At 37.7% G+C, this 18,456-nt stretch overlaps 1 protein-coding gene across 7 annotated transcripts in view; it reads left to right on the forward strand.

The window, feature by feature from the left end:
* tenm2a (teneurin transmembrane protein 2a) overlaps nt 1–18,456 on the forward strand; it is a 309,718-nt gene that overhangs the window by 189,123 nt on the left and 102,139 nt on the right. For 5 of the 7 annotated variants that reach the window (XM_016291960.1, XM_016291962.1, XM_016291965.1 and 2 more), the window contains one exon: nt 17,982–18,191. The exons of the other annotated variants lie outside the window; for them this stretch is intronic. In XM_016291960.1, the coding sequence (XP_016147446.1) occupies nt 17,982–18,191 (210 nt within the window). The remainder of the gene's footprint in view (nt 1–17,981; nt 18,192–18,456) is intronic. 7 annotated transcript variants of the gene reach the window in all.

Raw genomic sequence — 18,456 nt, forward strand, 5'->3', positions numbered from 1 at the left:
ACTTCAAATATTAATCAGCGGTTCTTCTAGACCCTTAGTCTAGACCCCAATAGTTATTATAACTACGTACAACTTAATTAATACTTCAAATATTAATCAGCGGTTCTTCTAGACCCTTAGTCTAGACCCCAATAGTTATTATAACTACGTACAACTTAATTAATACTTCAAATATTAATCAGCGGTTCTTCTAGACCACCTTTGTCTAGACCCCGACAGCTAATCTAGCTTCGTACAACTTAATTAATTCTGAAATTATATACATGGTTACCGTAACTGAGTACAACTTAAACTAAGGTCAAGCGGTTAGTCAGAAATTTAGAATCTCACCTGATGCGCCCATGCTTCATCTCCTGAGATCTAATGTGCACTTAACCCTGGTCGCAGATTTGCGGAAACATACGCCTTCACTTAATCTACTTGAGAAAATAACTTCAGAGTAATCAGAATTAATTAAATGTAACAATTTATTATCAGTCAGGTAAATATGTATTATGCCAATTATCTCCACAGCCAATTCAACGATATCAAATCAATACAAGACATCAAACTCTCAAAGACGAATCTAAGAGTAAAATGCATTCCTGAGATTAAATGTATTAGATGTATTAGAAAAATACATAGTACAGAGTGTGTGGAGATACTCTGTACTACGGGCATTCTGGACATCCTTTTGCTGCAATCCTTTAAATACAAAACTAAGAAGAGACATCCTCCAAATGGAGGCCTGTACAAACAATTGGAATTTGCATTGAGCCAGGTGCCAGACCTGGGTGGTCTACACCTCAATGGGAACAAAAGGTAATTTGCATGGGATTGCTCTCTACGGTGATCAAAGTTTCTCTTAACTCTTAGGATCTGTATTATCTTTTAGTAAGATTAAGACCATTGTACCACTGCCCTATTCAAATGAAACCAAACATGACTGTAAATCTTATTTGCATTCATTTAGAACATTATATTCTTGACCAGTTTGAGTGAATCCAGTGGAGGGAGGAGATGAAAAGGCACAGATGCATATGTGAGAGAGGTGTTTCCCGCACCACCCCTCTGTGGGGTGTCCTGAAGATGCCAGTGCATTGTTTGCCTCTCAGGAGATCAAAGTATTCTAGTTTCTTTTATCCTTACACTTATGAAGGTGTAATGTCAGTCTTATGCACACCCCTTCAAGTAAAGTGTTACCAAATAATGTGTTTTTTGAACATTAAAGCATGTCAACATATTCTGTTACACCAAATACACAAAATAATGATCTTTAAAAAAGCATCATATGACCCCTTTAAAGTTCTGCATAATTAAGGGCGTGGCCACTTGAGTGACAGGTGGTTGCCGCTGCTGTCACCACTGTCGAGCTAGGTGGGCGTGGCTTCTCCAACCTGCTCCCGCCTCTTTGCCCATTTTCAATTATCCGGGAGTGACACGCTGCCAAGATGGCGACGGCCGCCTCCACCCACTTTTGAGCTTCAGAAACGCTCTTCGTAAATCTACGGCTGACGTCACGGACACTACGTCCATGTTTTTATACAGTCTATGGCTGTACTGTATTGGAAAGTGTGATTCATTGTGGTGAATTGGTTCCCCCCCAAATGGCACACTCTCATATGTAGCATTAGAAAGTATGATTCATTCTAATGAATTGGTTCATCTTAGTGAATCAGTTTATTCTAAATGGCCCTCTCTCATATGTAGCATTAGAAAGTATGATTCATTCTAATTAATTGGTTCATCCTAGTTAATCGGTTCATCATAAATGGCCATGTCTTGTTGTGTATGTTGTATTGGAAAGTGTGACTCATTGTAATGAATTGGTTCATCCTAGTGAATCAGTTCATCTTAAATTGCCCTCTCTCATATAGCATTAGGAAGTATGATTCATTCTAATGAATTGGTTCATCCTAATTAATTGGTTCATCCTAAATGGCCCTGTCTCATATGTTGTATTGGAAAGTGTGACTCATTGTAGTGAATCGGATCATCCTAAATGGCCCTCTCTTATATGTAGCATTAGAAAATATTATTAATTCTAATTCATTGACTCTAGTTTAACTTGGCAAGCCACAGTTTTTAAAGAAGCTTCCCAATCACTGGTGCCTGTTTGTGCAATGTCTGCACAGACCTCAAAATCCTGTTTGTCTTCCTCAGTGTTTCATTTAAAACTGGTATATTAACTTTGAGTGTGTGTATTTTTCGTCATCACAGTCGTGTCTGAAGGGTTTCGATTAAGTCGCTCACAAACAAGTGAGCTCAATTTCAACTTCATTTGTATTTGCCATTGTGTCAGACAGTAATTAGCGTGTGCGCATCCCGCCATCCAATCCACTCTCCCACTGACTCACACAGTGTGATTGTCTATCAAAGTTGAACTTTATTTTTTTAGGTGCCTGCCCATTTCCTTCACTGAGCACATGAGGGGCCCAGCTACGTTCAGTTCTGTGAACTGGTCCAGGGCAGATGAAAGTCTATTAACAGAGCTGAGCTGGAACCGCATCCCAGTGATGTCCTGACGGCTATCTGTCACTCCCAATTAAATCCGACGCCAACTAGAGAAACCTAGTCGTTATCTTTGCAGATGGGAAGCTAGAGATTGTTCTATTCATAGCTTTGTTAAATGTCCCAAAACTCCTCAGATGGCTTTCATCTCACTCTCTTTTTCCCCTTTGTCCACTTGTCTTCCTGTCTTTTGTTATTCTCAGATTTCTCCCCTAGTCTTATCTTTCTCAATTTCAGTGGCGGTACTGTGGAAGTGGGGTTTGTTTTTCGCAAACTGGCTTGGTCGGAACTGACTTTGGCTTATTGAGATGCAGCTCACAGTTTCATTATAAGCCACTTTAAGGCAATCTGCATATTACTGTGGTGAATACAGCTGAGCCTGAGTGGAGGACTATTCAAAGAAGAATCCATTTGTCACTGAATTAGCGCTAATTAGCAGAGTTTGGGCATGCTGTATCATAATTGGACACATTTTTCTATGTTTCCTCCAGCTGGGTGCTGGAATTCTGGCACGGGGAGCGGAAGATGCGAGCAAAGGGGGGTGAGGTGGGAAGAGGAGGCGGTGAAGTGTACAGTATAAGTCCCTTTGTTGATTTAGCTGGAAGCGACTTTTGGCTGACTGCACCCGCTGGCAGAGTTCTTGTTCACTTATATAGAGATATACGTACGCTTTGAGGCACACATGGAAAAATTAAACACAGGGAGAATGAGGACAAAAGGGGAAAAAGCGAAAAGAAAGAAAGAGATGGGGCGTAAAACGCCTGTTCTGCAACGTGCAGCTGGATCATCAGCGCAACCTAATGAAGGTAGCGGCATCCCACTGGTTTTATACCGCCAGCCTCGCACAAGGGAATGCCAATTAAATGCCCCCTCCCTCCTCGGTTCACACATATGCATGCCCAAACACACACTTACGCACAATGAAGGATGCAGAGACGCGGACGCATGGGGGCGAGATGTTTGGCAAGCCCTGGAAAGATGTCAAGATCCTGTCATTCTGCTACCGTTGTGCACCGATCGGCTGAGAAAGCGCTCTTTCTCCTCAGACCCTCCCTAGCTGAATATCATCATGTGGGTTGATTTGAAAAACAACTTCCTTCTCTGTTAGCGTGACTTGCTTCAGAGTCAATGTGAGGCTGAATGTGGTGTAGAAAGAGCATGACTGAACAGCATGAGGTCTGGTCCACACTGCAGCTTATTCTGGCTAAGAAACGCCCACTTAGATAGGAAGAGAGCATCTGACTGACATAAGCGAACAACCACAGTTTGTTTTGGTTTTATGTGCTGTTTAGCGGTGTGTTTCTCTGAAATGCATGATATCATAATAATAGACCAGTGTGGAAAATATATATAATTGGTATAATAGTATAGTAGTGTTTGACAAATCACATGGTATGCAAATCTCATATTAAACAGCCTAAAAGTCTGTTTGTGTCAGTAATAGGTGATACTAGCCTACATTCATTTCTAAAATTCCAAGCCTGGTGAATTTATTTGATAGTAATAGTAATATTTGGAAATGAAAATGTTATAGGTGTATATATGTATTTGTTCCAAAGTAAGTGTGATGTGACACACAAACTTTAATTAGTGCTCTGCATTTAACCCATCCAAAGTGCACACACACAGCAGTGAACACACACCCGGAGCAGTGGGCAGCCATTTATAATGCGGCACCCAGGGGGTTGGGGGTTGGGGGTTCGGTGTCTTGCTCAAGGGCACCTCAGTCGTGGTACTGAAGGTGGGAGAGAGCGCTGTACATTCACTCCCCCCACCCACAATCCCTGCCGGTACGAGACTCGAACCCGCAACCTTTGGGTTACGAGTCCGACTCTCTAACCATTAGGCCACGACTTCCCCGTCAAAAGTAAAAGTAGATTACTTCAGTTACTCAATCAATTGTTCCAAATCATAATCAAATCACAATAATAGACCAGCTTGGGGGAAATAATAATAATAATAACAACAACAATAATAATAATAACAATTATTATTATTATTATATTGATCAATAATAATTGTAATAATGACAATAATAATAATAATAATAATGAGTTTAATATAAAAATAATGTGTAAAATAATAATTCAAATAAGAACAGTAATAATAATAATAACATTATTATTATTATTATTATTATATTGATCGGTAATAATAATAATAATGATAATGAGTTTAAGCTAAAAATCATGTGTAACAATAATAAAAATAATAATTATAACAGTAATAATAATAATAAAATTATTCGAAAAATTATAAAATATAATTATTATATTGAGCAATAATAATGGTAATATTAATAATAATAATAATAATAAGTTTACGCTGAAAATCATGTGTAAAAATTTACTTTACTTTATTATTATTATAGTGATCCAATCCAAGAATATTTTATTTTGTTTTATTTTATTATTTTATTTTATTTTATTTTCACAGAATTGAAATAATGGTATAACTCTCTCCAAAGCAAAATTTCTGTCCTTTCAACACAGATGATTTAATGTTTATTGCTTGCCACTAATTTGGTCAAACTTTGGCAAATCCAGAAGTAGTTTAAAAGCACTCATTTTACCAACCTGGTACCGTGCGAGTTTGTTTCCAGGCAGATCAAGCCATCCAATTAGAATACAACTTGCCAAATCAAGAAAGTGCAATTTGTGAAATTTGTGTTTAGTATGCATCAGATGGTCAGTCAGTGTACTGTGGCGGTCAGTGGGTGTGCCGTCTAAGGCTGCAACTAGGCGGAATGAACCTGAAGAGCTTTTGTGGTGAATCTCCAAGACATTATTGTCCGTCTCGTCTTCACTCAGGCCCTCATGCTCATTTAAACCACTCTGTTTAATGTATGGTGTCTATACCTCGTAAGCGCTGACAGAACGGCTCTCTTAAGTGCTTTCGTAGCTGTGCCTGCTACATCAGGTCAGGGTGTGAATGTGATGCTTGTCTTCACAACTTCCCTCCTCAGAGAGATGGATGGAGGTGCGCTGGAAGAAGAAGCCTAATGTGAAAATAAGATGTTGAGCTTGCAGAAAAGACAGAAATAAGAAAGGCATTTAAAAAAACCCTGGATGCATGTGAGAAGTCCTCACAAACGCAATGTGACTGGCCTCCTCCAAATGCAGATAAAAAGTGCCCGCCCGGCTCTACAGAGACCCTTTACTAATGGCACAACATGCAGGAACTGGACCCAAGAGAGGAGGAGGGAGGAGAGAGAGAGGGAGAGAGAGGGAGTTCCTTTAGCTCCTCACTCTTAGCTGAAGTCTCTGTAGAAGTGGGACACTGACAGAATCACAGTGAGACTGTAAGTGTGTCTCCTAGTGTAAATGAATCAATGAGACAGGCACTCTGACAGACATGGTGTCTTCCTGTCATGGACGGGTGAAATAAAGCTGACTGCTGCAGTATGGACACAGGAGAAGGTAAGACTCTCCTTACTTTAGATATGGTCTCAGACTATAGGATCATTTCTGTATGGTCACAGCATTGATTTTGGTGAAACTCTCTGTGAAAGTATTGATTGTGAGGTTGGATGGTGAGTGTGTTTGTGAGGAACAATTGTGGGAGACTTATTGAGTTCTACCCTGTTTGGCTTTCGCAAGGTCAAATATGGTCTCTTGTGCGTTTATTCTGACATGAAAGCTGTTCAGAATGACTCAATATATTGTAGAGAGATCAGGTGTGCAGGTGCATTTATTAAGCACCCTATCTACTAATGTACACAGCCATCTGTTCACGATGTGTGTGTGTGTGTGTGTGTGTGAGAGAGAGAGAGAGAGAGAGAGCATGATTGTGTGGGTACACAGGCATTCACATGAACCTGTGTGTGTTTAGAACGGCATTTGTGTAATACACACTTCTCTGCATTATTAGGGAATACAATATAATATCTAAATAAGACCATATTAGATGCCTTAAATAGATTCATAAGGATGAATGTAAGTCAAGGTACAGTTTGCTTTCTATTAAACCCGTAAATATAATTCATCATGATAATCTTATTTTAATGCCTTACCTTATAATATAATGCATTAAAAAGTTATCCTGTATTAAATAGTAATGTTATATTGTGCAATAATGCATAGTGCACACCTTTAAAGGGTTAACACATATATACTACCTTTTAAAAGTTTGAGGTCAGCAAGATTGTGTTTTATTTTTATTAAGTAAGCATGCATTAACTTGATCAAAAGTGACAGTAAATGCATTTATAATGCTGCACAACATCTATTGCTGTAAATAAAGAAATAAACTTTTTATTCATCAAAGAATCCTGAAAAAGTCATAAAAATGTTAAGCAGCACAACTGTTTTCGGCATTGATAATAAGAAATGTTACTTGAGCACCACATATTTATGATATTGCAATGGTTTCTGAAGGATCATGTGACATTGAAGACTGGAGTATCACAGCAATAAATTAAATATAAAATATATTCAAATAGAAAACAAATATTTTAAATTGTAATACTATTTATTTATTTATTAACAAGTATTTATGCAGTACTTAATGCAGCCTTGATTAGCATAAAACACTTTATGCAGTTGACCTCTTTTGAATTGGTTTCATAAAAATGTACTTAAATATATCTGTATAGTTTTCTGAAGTAGGTGAGTAGTATGTTTACAGGTACATTTACTTCATGAATTATTCATGGCACTTGCAAAAATCACACGTTTTGCAACTTTTCATTTGCAATGCTGTATGCTTAAACATAATTATTGTCTAAAAACTGCATTTTTTCCTTCAAGTAATGACATCCTCTCGCTTCATAAAGACCTTGCGTATTTGCTCTTCTGACCACAAGATAACAGCGTGTGCATATTCAAAGTTCTCTAATTAGCGGATGTGCGCTATATCATCATAGGTGGTTGTGATGAGAGCTGGAGCTTCGCCTGTGCTCACTCAGGTCCAATCACATGTAGTTAATGAGCTGACGGGGTTAGTTACCACTGGGTTAATGACGCACATTAATATGTTGCTAATATACCCCAGGTCATGCAGTAATTAAAAATCTCATTTTCGACTCATAGAAAGCACAGACTCTCCTTCATCTTAAATGATTTAGTAAAGAGCGGGAGAGAAAGAGCGAGGTGTGTCGATTATGATTTCATTCATAATCCCCCGTATCATTTGTTTGATGTCATGGTTTGTGGCTGTACAGTAAGTGTGTGTGATGTAATGTCAGGTATTACTCAGGAGCGGTTGCATCAGGTGTTTAGGGTTGATCCAAACACTCGAGCACAGGGACACACTCTCTCCTCAGGGTCAGCTGATGCAAAGGGCTGATGAATTTACTTCATAGTAGCACTTCAAACCACAGCCCCCCGAGTGTGTGTGAGGTAGAAAAACACCCCACTGTGACTCTCACACACGGCCTTGTCACGTCTATAAATACTTCTCATTTGCATCTGTTGTTCACACTTAAGAGAAAAGAGATGTATACATGACCCTAACAAAAAATTACCATAGTTTCCAGCAAATTACTAGTACAGCAACAGCATAATAAACGAATATCAAATCATGTGAGATGCGGAATCTTTCTTGGGTTGTCTTTGTTTTCGTTTGTTCTTTTGTTGATGACAGTGAAAACTGTTGGGGTACGTTGGTTGTTACCATAGTTCTTTTATGAGGGTTTATAATGAAATATATGCAAAGTAATGGTCACACTTTATTTTAAGGTTCAGTTCTTGCTATTAACAAACCATTAACTATGACTTTTGCCTCAATAAACTCATAATTTGCTGCTTATTAATAGTTAGTGAGGTGGTTGTTAAGTTTAGTTATTGTGTAGGACTAGGGATGTAGAATATAGTCATGCAGAATATGTGCTTTAAAAGCACTAATAAACAGCCAATATGTTATTAATAGGCATTCTAATAAGCAACTAGTTAATCGTGAGAATTGGTCCATATATGAACGTGTTACCAAAATAATAATAATAATAACAAACAAAAAAGAATTATAAAATAAATGTATATATATATAATTGTATCTAAAAAAATTTTTTTATTATTATTATTGTTATTTATTAAATTTTGTGTAACACTTAAAAGGGATAGTTCACCTTCAGTTGCTGGTTCCCATTGACTTGCATAGTGTTATTTTTTTCCATACTATGGAAGTCAATGGGGACCAGCAACTGAAGGTGAACTATCCCTTTAATAAGATAGTTCACGCAAAAATAAAAATAGTCTTTGTTTACTTACCCTCAAATAGTTCCAAACCTGTATAATTTTCTTTCTTCTGTTGAACACAAAAGAAGTTATTTTGAAGAATGTTGGTAACCACACAGTTGCCGGTAGCCATCGACTTCCAAATAATTTTTTATTTATCCCCCCCATATTATGAAAGTCCCCTTACCCCTTACCGCTAACCCCCCTAACCCTAACTTTCCCTTTAAATATCCATTAACCAGTCATATAAAATACAAAATTCTGTTGCACCATAGTAATATTACATTAATTTATCACTATTATTCTGAAGGTGGCATGAAGAAGAAGAAAAAAAAAACACTTCAAGTCTGAAGTGTGACACGAGTGAGTGACGGAGTGCAAAAAGGTGAAAAGACGAGTATGCTCAGAAGCACACGCTCCAAAAATACAAACAAACAAGGCGACAGTGATAGTTGTGATTTAGTGGAAAAGTGGTTTTGGAAGAAGGCTGTTATCTTGAGTAGAGAGAGGAATCAATTTTTTTTTTTTTTTCAAACACTTTGATCTTCAGTTCGGGTGAGAGGTTTCCAAAGACCACACAATGGAAGAGGCGAAGGCAGGGTTAGAGAGATGAGGAGACAGAGGCTTTGGAGGTAGGAAGAGAGGAGGATGGGAAGACAGAAGTTTTTTTTTCTCCACTTTATTGCTAAAAATAGACTTGCTTCTATCAGAGTCACAGACATCAAAGAGAGCCGGCTGGAATATAATTAGCAATTTATATACTTTCACACCGAACAGCTGATATGGAACCTGCTGTGCATGACTCCATTCATACTTTGTTTTGTGGATGATTTTAGTTTGATGTGTGCTAACTTGGTAAGAAATTTATAAACCCCAGTCATTTAATTTGTAATGACCAGTTTTTCTTCTGCAACCATTGACAAAGTCTACAAATGTATGAGGCCAAGTGTTTTAAAATCTGTTCAGATTTTAAAAGGCATGTAGTGTATTCTAGCCTTTAGATTGGTCTTCTTGTAATTGTTTTGTTTATATAACATTGTGCTCAGCCTTTGATTGGTTAATTTATTTAATGTTGACCATCAAAGCATTCCAAGATATAGATGAGTTTGTTTCTACATCAGAACAGATTTGGAGAAATGTAGCATTACATCAATTGCTCACCAATGGATATTCTGCAGTGAATGGGTGCCGTCAGAATGACAGCTGATAAAAACAATACAGTAACCCATAAGTAATCCACACAACTCCAGTCCATCAATTTGTGCAGTGACAAGTTGTGTGTTTGTAATAAACAAATTAATTAAGATGTTTGTTGCAAGTCCTCTATCCATAATATGGCTTTCTGCTGTGAAATCAGGAGAGAAATATGCACAGATCAAACATTGTTTAGAAGTGACAACAGTCCAAAACTACTATAAACAGATATGATGGTGGATTTTGATGTGAGAAGAAAATGTATTTTGGACAGAAGTGACAGTTTAAAGTTAAAATGTCTCGATAGATTTGTTTCTTACAACCATGCAGCTTTTTGTGTGAATTGTTAGTGTAATGTTCAGCCAATCAGCTGTTTGGACTCTCATTCTGACGGCACCCATTCACTGCAAAGGATCCAGTGGTGAGCACTGTAATGCTACATTTCTCCAAATCTGTTCTGATGTTTATCCTAATCTTCTACTGGTTTGAAACCACTGATAGTTCCTTTAGGAAGTGTGTATCTACACAATTTTAATGCTAACTCTTTGGATGATGTTAAGGTTGTGAGAACAGTGGACAAGCACAGGCTTCTATTTAGAGCAGAGCCCTGCAGTCTCCAGCAACAGGTGTAAAGTTCATCCTAGGCAAAAGAACTGAGAGTGACGAGGATGCTAAGAGGCAGTGACATCACTTCTGCAGTAACCCTATAGGGTTGCAAGTTTATGAAGTCACTGCCTCATATCAGCGACTCTACTCTTCAATTCGGCCCTGAAGCTTCTGCCTGTGTGTCAGCTCATCGTCTCATGAACTTCTTCCTTGAGCAAAATGCAAGAGTGTGTGTCAGCGGAAAAGTTTATTTTTCATGGGGTGAATGAGGTTGACGCCATGTCCTCACAATGTCAGAGTAGATATTATTTTTTAATGCAGTTTTTTAGAGCTTTTTTTTTTTTTGTCTAGCCTTGTAAATAAACAAGTGTAGCATTGCTTACGGATGTGTGCGGTTGCCAAAAAGCTTTTTATGAATATTGTAGGACTCGTTCTGGGAGTGAAATGACAAGCATTGCCGTGTTCTTCTTACTTAATAGCAATATCTCTCTCATATAAAATGCCGCTCAACATACTCTGCTTCTTGACTGCATTAAACACCCATGAAATCTCTTGACGAGTGCAGTTTTCTTTCCTGTTTTGATGCATGTGATAGGAAGTGTAAGAAGGATATATTATTATAGATTATTTATTTATTTATTTGTAGCCTAGATTAATATGCTCAGATACATAGATTTATGTTAAAATATGTGAATTATCATTATGCATTAATTTTATAAATGCAGTACTAATATAATGTATATATAACTAATATAATAAATTCTGCAGTATATATACAGTACATTTTACAGTATAGTCATATAATTATTTTAATTCTTAAAATAATAGTTGTAATTCTTATAGTCAAAAAACTCAACATTTGTAGTTTGTGAAGTACAGTGAATTACTGCTAAAAACACTAGAATGTCTGGGTTAGAGGACCTTGATTGTGCTGAACAAGGACACAGATGGTTGTCCTGTTTGTTATATATTTTGCTAATATTTTTCATGATGCAATGTTTTGCAAGGCCAAATATCATTGTTCCGGTTAAAATATTAAGCAGATTTTTAGGAGGCTGAACAAGTGCATGTATCAGTGTATCTGTGGGCTCGGAGGTGGGGCTGTTGAATGATGGAGGTTATTCATTCCTTCTCTCTTCTGTAAGGTAAAACGTGTGGAATCCATAACAGTACCATCAATAAATGACGTGCAGAGAGCGGACAGAGGCCTGAGCCTAATTGACAATGTGGGAGTGTGTGTATGTGTGTGAGGGTGTGTGACTGCACTGGATTTTTGTCCTCAGTGCACTAGTTCATACCATCATGGTCTTGTGGAGCAGGACACACTGACACCTGTGATTGGTGGAGGACGTGTTTTAGTCAGTGATCATGAATCAAAGTGCAGTGGCCTGCGTAAAGCGCTGCAGTACACATACAGTATATTGGCCCAAACAGTAAATAAGCATAGAATTGAATAGATGATGAATTGCTATCATTATAGAGCATTTAGGATGCTGACAGGTTAAAAAGGAAACAAACAGAAGTGTATTTAAAGGAATAGTTCACCTGGAAATATTTAAGCTTTCCTTCAAGCTTAAACACATATTGTACTAGTGTTATTTATATACTATCATAATATTTATTAATATTCTAAATGAGCTTTTATTTTTATATGTTTAGTTTTATTTTAAGATTTATGTTTTTATATGTTGTGGAGTTTTGTAATTGTATTACTTTTTTATATGTTATATTTTTAGTAACTTTGCTTTATTTCAGTTTTAGTTAAGTTCGTCATTTTTGTACTTTTTGCCAAGGCAGCATTTGTCATTTTCGTTCAAGTTTTAGTTTTCCCATATAATATTTCTATTGTATTTCAGCTTTTTTTTAAATGACCAAAAATCAATAGTTTTAGTTTACAGTAACAACACTGCCGCATTGTTGATTGCAGCAAGTGCACGAAAATGGTATTTAAATGACCTGCGTTCACCTTCTTTAGTTTACTTAACCCCTTAAGAACCAGGTTTCACTCACTGAAGCTTCAAAATGAAACTAAAACTTACTCTCAGGGCTTTTGTTCTGGCTTATAGGGGCTCTTAGAGTGACTTGTTGCATATGATATGTTGCAAAGAACAATAACAAAAGAGATGCTGCAGTGGCCCTCAACACATCTGGACTCACCAGATCCATTACAGTTCAGACTTTTGGCTGATCCTGCATTAAAGTGAAGAGGAGCCGTGCCGGTGTGTCTCAGTGCTGCATTCTGTCCCCTCACGCTGAAAGATTTGACTTGCATTTCCTGAAGTCATTCTCAGACAGACAAAAACTGAGCAGGATTATAAAGGAGCTCTGAGCTAAAGGAGAATACGGGCTTGAAGTTCAACATCAAATGGTTTTTTCAGGGGAGAAACGTAACTGTAAAGTCACTTTTAAGATGAGAAAGGCTAACTTTCTTAATTGTGGGAAGCTTACAGTAAGTTTTGTGCTTTGATATTTTCAGCTGAATAAACCAGGATGAAGGGAACAGGATTGTGCCAGTGCTTATGTGTGTGCGTGATTATTGAACTCGTGCTCTGCCATTAGCATTGGCTGATGGTGTGAAATGGGCGTTAGTGTTTTGACAGGCCCGACTGAGCTTAGTGGTTGTAAAGATTAGGATCCTGTCAGCCTGTTCGACAAGACACAACATCAGAATGAGAAAATGGAGCCAATCTCAGAGCATCCAGACAATCTGCCCTCAAAATTCTCTGGCAGAGACAGGCGCGGGACCAGCGGCGGCCATCTTAGCAGAAGCGGGCATAAGATGGCCTCCTGCCCTGGATCACACGAGAGATCCACGTCACTGTCCCTCGGCTTCCTGTCACCTTCCCTATACATCAGCTCTATTCCTAACCTAGTGAGCTGCCTACATAGTACGCTGTGGAAGCATCCAAACTGAAATAGACCGTCATAAGTGACTGATTTCAATGTGTTTCATATGAATGACTTCTACACTTAAAGAGACAGTCCACCAGAACTGAAAATTCTTACTTTTACTTTACATTATAATTTACTCACCCTCATGTCATTCCAAACCTAAATGACTTTGTTTTGTTTTGGGTTCGTTCTGTTTTGTTTTGTTTTGTTTTGTTTTAGTTACATGATCCTTCAGAAATCATTCTAATGTACTGATTTTAGGATATGCTGGGCTCAAGAAACATTTCTTATTATCATCAGTGTTAAGAACTGATTAATATTTTTGTGGAAATTCTCTTACATTTATTCAGGATTCTGACAGATTGGAAGTTCAAAAGAATAGAATTTGTTTTGTTACATATGTCTTTAAAAGTAATTCAACCTGAAATATCTTTACTACAGACATTGCTATAGAGCCCTCTTGATCAATTTAATGCATCCTTGCTGGATAATGTTAAAAAATTATAATAAATAAAACAAAACAAATCTAGCTGATCCCAAACTTGTAGTGTAAGTTGTATTTATTTATTTATTTATTTCATTAATTAATAGTTTTATTTATTTGTATAGGGTTTTTGTTTTATTAATTTATTTTTTACAAAGTTTTATTTTAGTTTGTGTAAAATTTCGTTTGCATTTTGCTGTAGAGCGGCTCAAACTACCAGTGCAATATTTTGAAAGTAGCACAAAGTTTATACTCTTCAGGAAATCAAAAGTTGTCTCCGGGTTGGGATAGTATTTAAAAAATGAATCAAGGGGACGTTCAAGGTCAAATCAGCGTTCCAGGCCAGCAGATCCACAGTAGCACATCCTCTCCCAGAGAGATAACGGAAATTTAGGAAGGACAGCAAAGGAGAAGAATCATCTAGAGGAACAGGTGCCCCCCCCCCCAGCCCCCTTCTAACAAGCCTTTGTTCTAATAACACAAAGCAATTTATACTGACCTTTATAGAAATGTAGCAAAAATAAATTACAATAGTTAAAAAATGCCCCTGAGCCTAATTGCAAAGGAGATTAAGTTTCCTATAATTGCTTTTGGCCACCTAATGCAATTTTTCCTTTTTTTGTAATTAAAGTGATTTAAAAATTTAATAACCCCCAACACACACGCATGCATATACACACACAGGCTTCTCTTGTCCAGTGCCATAAATACTCTCATTATTGAAGCAATGGTCCATTGAAAATGGTGTCATGGTTTTGTGTGATGAATATAATGTGCTTGTTTAAAACAAGTTCAACGACAATAAACATTTTTCCTCTGAACTGTTCAGTATTCACTGAAACTTAACAAATATTATTCTCTGTTTCTGTTGAGAGAAAATGACTCATTGGTGCATCTACGCTGCTTCTATCTACTGTTTGACAAGAACAACTTCCCAGAATTCCTCCTGCTCCTCTGTCCTTAGATACCCATGTGCAGCTCTGCCGTTCTGTATTTTTATGGTCGAATTCTTCATCCATCTCTTTAGAAGTCAAGCTAATCAGCCAGCAGCACACTTAACCTCTCGCTCTTTCATCTGCATATTCGCTGAGCTCTTCAGTGTTTATTCATCTCCTCTGTGCATTAGTGAAGATATCTCCCCATATCTCTCTCTCTTGTTGTTTCTTTCTTCCCATTCACTCGAATGCCATAGATGCTTTTATGAAATGCTGACGGTAAACATATCCTTCCTCGTCTTTCTCTTTATTATTTAAGGGGCCTTTGCCCCATGTCCCTGGGGTCTGCTTAACAAGCAATCCAATCAGACCGCTATATTTCCTTATAAATTATGTGCATCCCTCTTCCACAGATCATGAGGTCAGACATAAGAAAAGAAAAAGTTAAGGAAAACTTTAAGCAGGAGGTACTATTATGAACTAATATATATATATATTTTAAATGTTGTAAACTGAAATAGCTAACATTGAAAATATATTTCCGTTTTTAATAATATTTAGGTTTTACGGTTTCAAAATAATTTTCATTATTAGTGTATTAATATTTCATTTAATATTTAATAATAATCTAAAACATCAAATAAAAATTTAACTGTAACAAAATAATTGCTTGGACTAACCACCTTAAATTAAATCTAAAATAAATAAATCTAAAAACAAATCTATCAAATAAGCTTAGTGCAATGGGCCCTGTTTTTTGTGAGTTAGTGTGTGAGTGGAGGTGTGTTTCTGGCACAGGGCAGCTATGAGCCAAATCAATAACACAAGACACAGCCAGCAACCTCGACTCAATATCCCTGAATGACCGCATACTGTACTGACAAAGGAGTCATGGGGAGAAGGAGGACGAGCGTTGAAGAGGGAAGTTGAGTCAGATGTGCTCATACACGGTCTGCATTCAAGGTCTTCTGCAAAAGCACCTCTTCACTCTCTCGCTTTCTACCATTCCTGCTAACAGGCAGTCAGGGGTTGATGCGATGAAAGGAAGATGAAAGTGAAGCTGTGTGTATGTGCGTGATAATCTGTTTGTGTAACATGCGGCTTTTTGAAGTTAAAGTGACTCTTAAAAGACAGAAAGTGCACAGTCTTCGTTTGATCCCAATTAAAACGATGGCCAATACATTTTAGTCATTTTAGTTTTACTGATATGAATCTTAAAAGAGCGCCGCTCAGTCGTCTCAGATTATAGCGAGCGCCGTCTTTTCCCTCAGTGCTGTCTTTGCAGGAGTAATTAAGGCAGGTAATAGCCTCCTAATTCCTCCGCCTTTATGAGGACTGACTGCACACGCTTCTTTGAGGAAAAAAAAAAAACCTTTGCAATTTTACCTCCGATGTCATGGCAATTACTCAGGAACTCAAATGCATTTAAAACCAATGACTTTGCCCAGCTCCCCTCGTGCATTTGCTCGCAGTGAAAAAATTACATGCGCTTCATAACTGCAGGATCTTTAGTGTCATATAGCGCATGTATATGGTTCTATTACAGGATCCTTTTGGGAAATCACATCTGAAACATCTGTATTACAGTGATGAAGTAGACTGTGTTTGTGTGTAAATGTGCTCATGCAATGCTCCCAGCGTGGAGTTTTACTGGATCAAAAAATGCTGCGCGCAGCACTTCCTGTCTGCTGTTCTGCAGTCCAAGCACTCTCTGACTATTTGCTTCTGTCGCGGTGCTTTTGTTTGTATATTGTCAATGCACGCTGAGCATGATGTCATTTTCAGCCCACGCTTTCTATGCACAGGTGTGAGCGCGTAAATTTTGCATGCATTTATGGGCACATATAACTTGTGCCGTAAATTTACTTTGTGACCTCATAGCTTGCTTTTATGAGAAACACCTTGGAGCTCATTTTATGGGAATTATTTTATGAGCACATTGTGCGACATCACAGGGGACTGTTATGGTTAAGGTCGGCGTGAAATCAAAATTGACCCGGTTTACTTTCTTAATATATGTTTCTGAGAACATTTTATCAGTACATGTTGTTCTAAAGAGAAAAACGTTTTCATAATCCTTCATCAAAATTACTAAATTGACCATTTACTTCCTTAAATACACGTTTCTGAGCACATTTTATCAGTACACGTTGCTCTAAATAAAAAAGTTTTCATAATCATTCATCAAAATGACAAAACTTGCACTGCCTCAGAAACAGCTTAATATTAATAATTAATAGAAACCAATAGCCAGATGAACATTACAGGGGACTGTTATGGTTAAGGTCGGCGTGAAATCAAAATTGACCCGGTCTTAATATATGTTTCTGAGAACATTTTATCAGTACATGTTGTTCTAAAGAGAAAAACGTTTTCATAATCCTTAATCAAAATTACTAAATTGACCATTTACTTCCTTAAATACACGTTTCTGAGCACATTTTATCAGTACACGTTGCTCTAAATAAAAAAGTTTTCATAATCATTCATCAAAATGACAAAACTTGCACTGCCTCAGAAACAGCTTAATATTAATAATTAATAGAAACCAATAGCCAGATAGCTACTTATGCGTTGGTTTAGGCTGCTGTTGTAAGCAATGGAGCCTTTGTAAAAGCTTCCCGGTTAATATAATAACGTTTATGGCAATAACAGTAAATTACTATACATTTGTAGAAGTATTACTACTGGGATGCATAATAATGTTCTCAAGGGTGAACTTAATCTTCAACCTCCACGTATCGGGTAAAAAGCCTCTTCAGAAATGGGTTCCCAAGGTGTTTCAGGAGGGGCGTAGTCCTCCATAACCCACTCCAAACTCACATTTTGAACGCATTCTAGTATGAAACAGACACTTTTCATGATCCAGTCAATTCCTGATGGATAAAATCAAATCTCGACCTGCATTTTTTGTATTAAATTTCATGTTTCACATGGAAACACATAATACTACAAAAGTAAAATGGGTTGTAAAAGCCATTTCATATTGACTTCAGAGATTGTCATTGAAGTCATTCGAATACAATTGATCACATGAGTGCATTATCACATAAATTAGTTCATTGGTCACTTAATTCAGTGCAATCTGCTTGCTGTAGAATGTTTAAATGTTGTACGTCTATCATGTTAGTATGTTGATATCTGCCCTGCGTCATGTCACATGATCATAACAAGTTTGTCTCCTCCTTTTATCTGTCCATTCCTCAGGTCGTCCCCTCCCTCCCTCCACCGCCTCCTCCAGCTTCCTGCCCCCTGCTCCTTCTCCTCCACCCATCCCCCTTCATCCGGCCCCGCCTAACATAAGGGAGTGTCAGGTGCCCTTGCTGGACAGCAGCTCCTCCCACACCATGCTGGAGCCCCACCCAGAGGACCAAATCTCCCCCAACTCATACCTCCTCCGGGCCCAGCCCCCCACTGGTAAGCCCCTCCCACTCACATCTCATTGGCTGATGCCCCCATTGTCATCTACTCGTGTCCTGTATTTTTGTCTACTATGAAAATAATAGTCCCTAAAACTGTGTTTTAACTAAATGCAACATCAACAAAATGAGCAGTAAAAACAGAGTCATTCAGAGCATTGCCAGTGACTGCTGTTGATCATGACGGTGGATATCAGCAGCTCCCACTGAAAAGAAATGGCCTTTGTCACACTACAGGGAATATTTTTAGATCAGTCATTCTT

This window comes from Sinocyclocheilus grahami, unplaced genomic scaffold (assembly GCF_001515645.1).
Source record: "Sinocyclocheilus grahami isolate Dianchi unplaced genomic scaffold, SAMN03320097.WGS_v1.1 scaffold279.1, whole genome shotgun sequence".
Taxonomy (NCBI): Eukaryota; Metazoa; Chordata; class Actinopteri; order Cypriniformes; family Cyprinidae; genus Sinocyclocheilus; species Sinocyclocheilus grahami.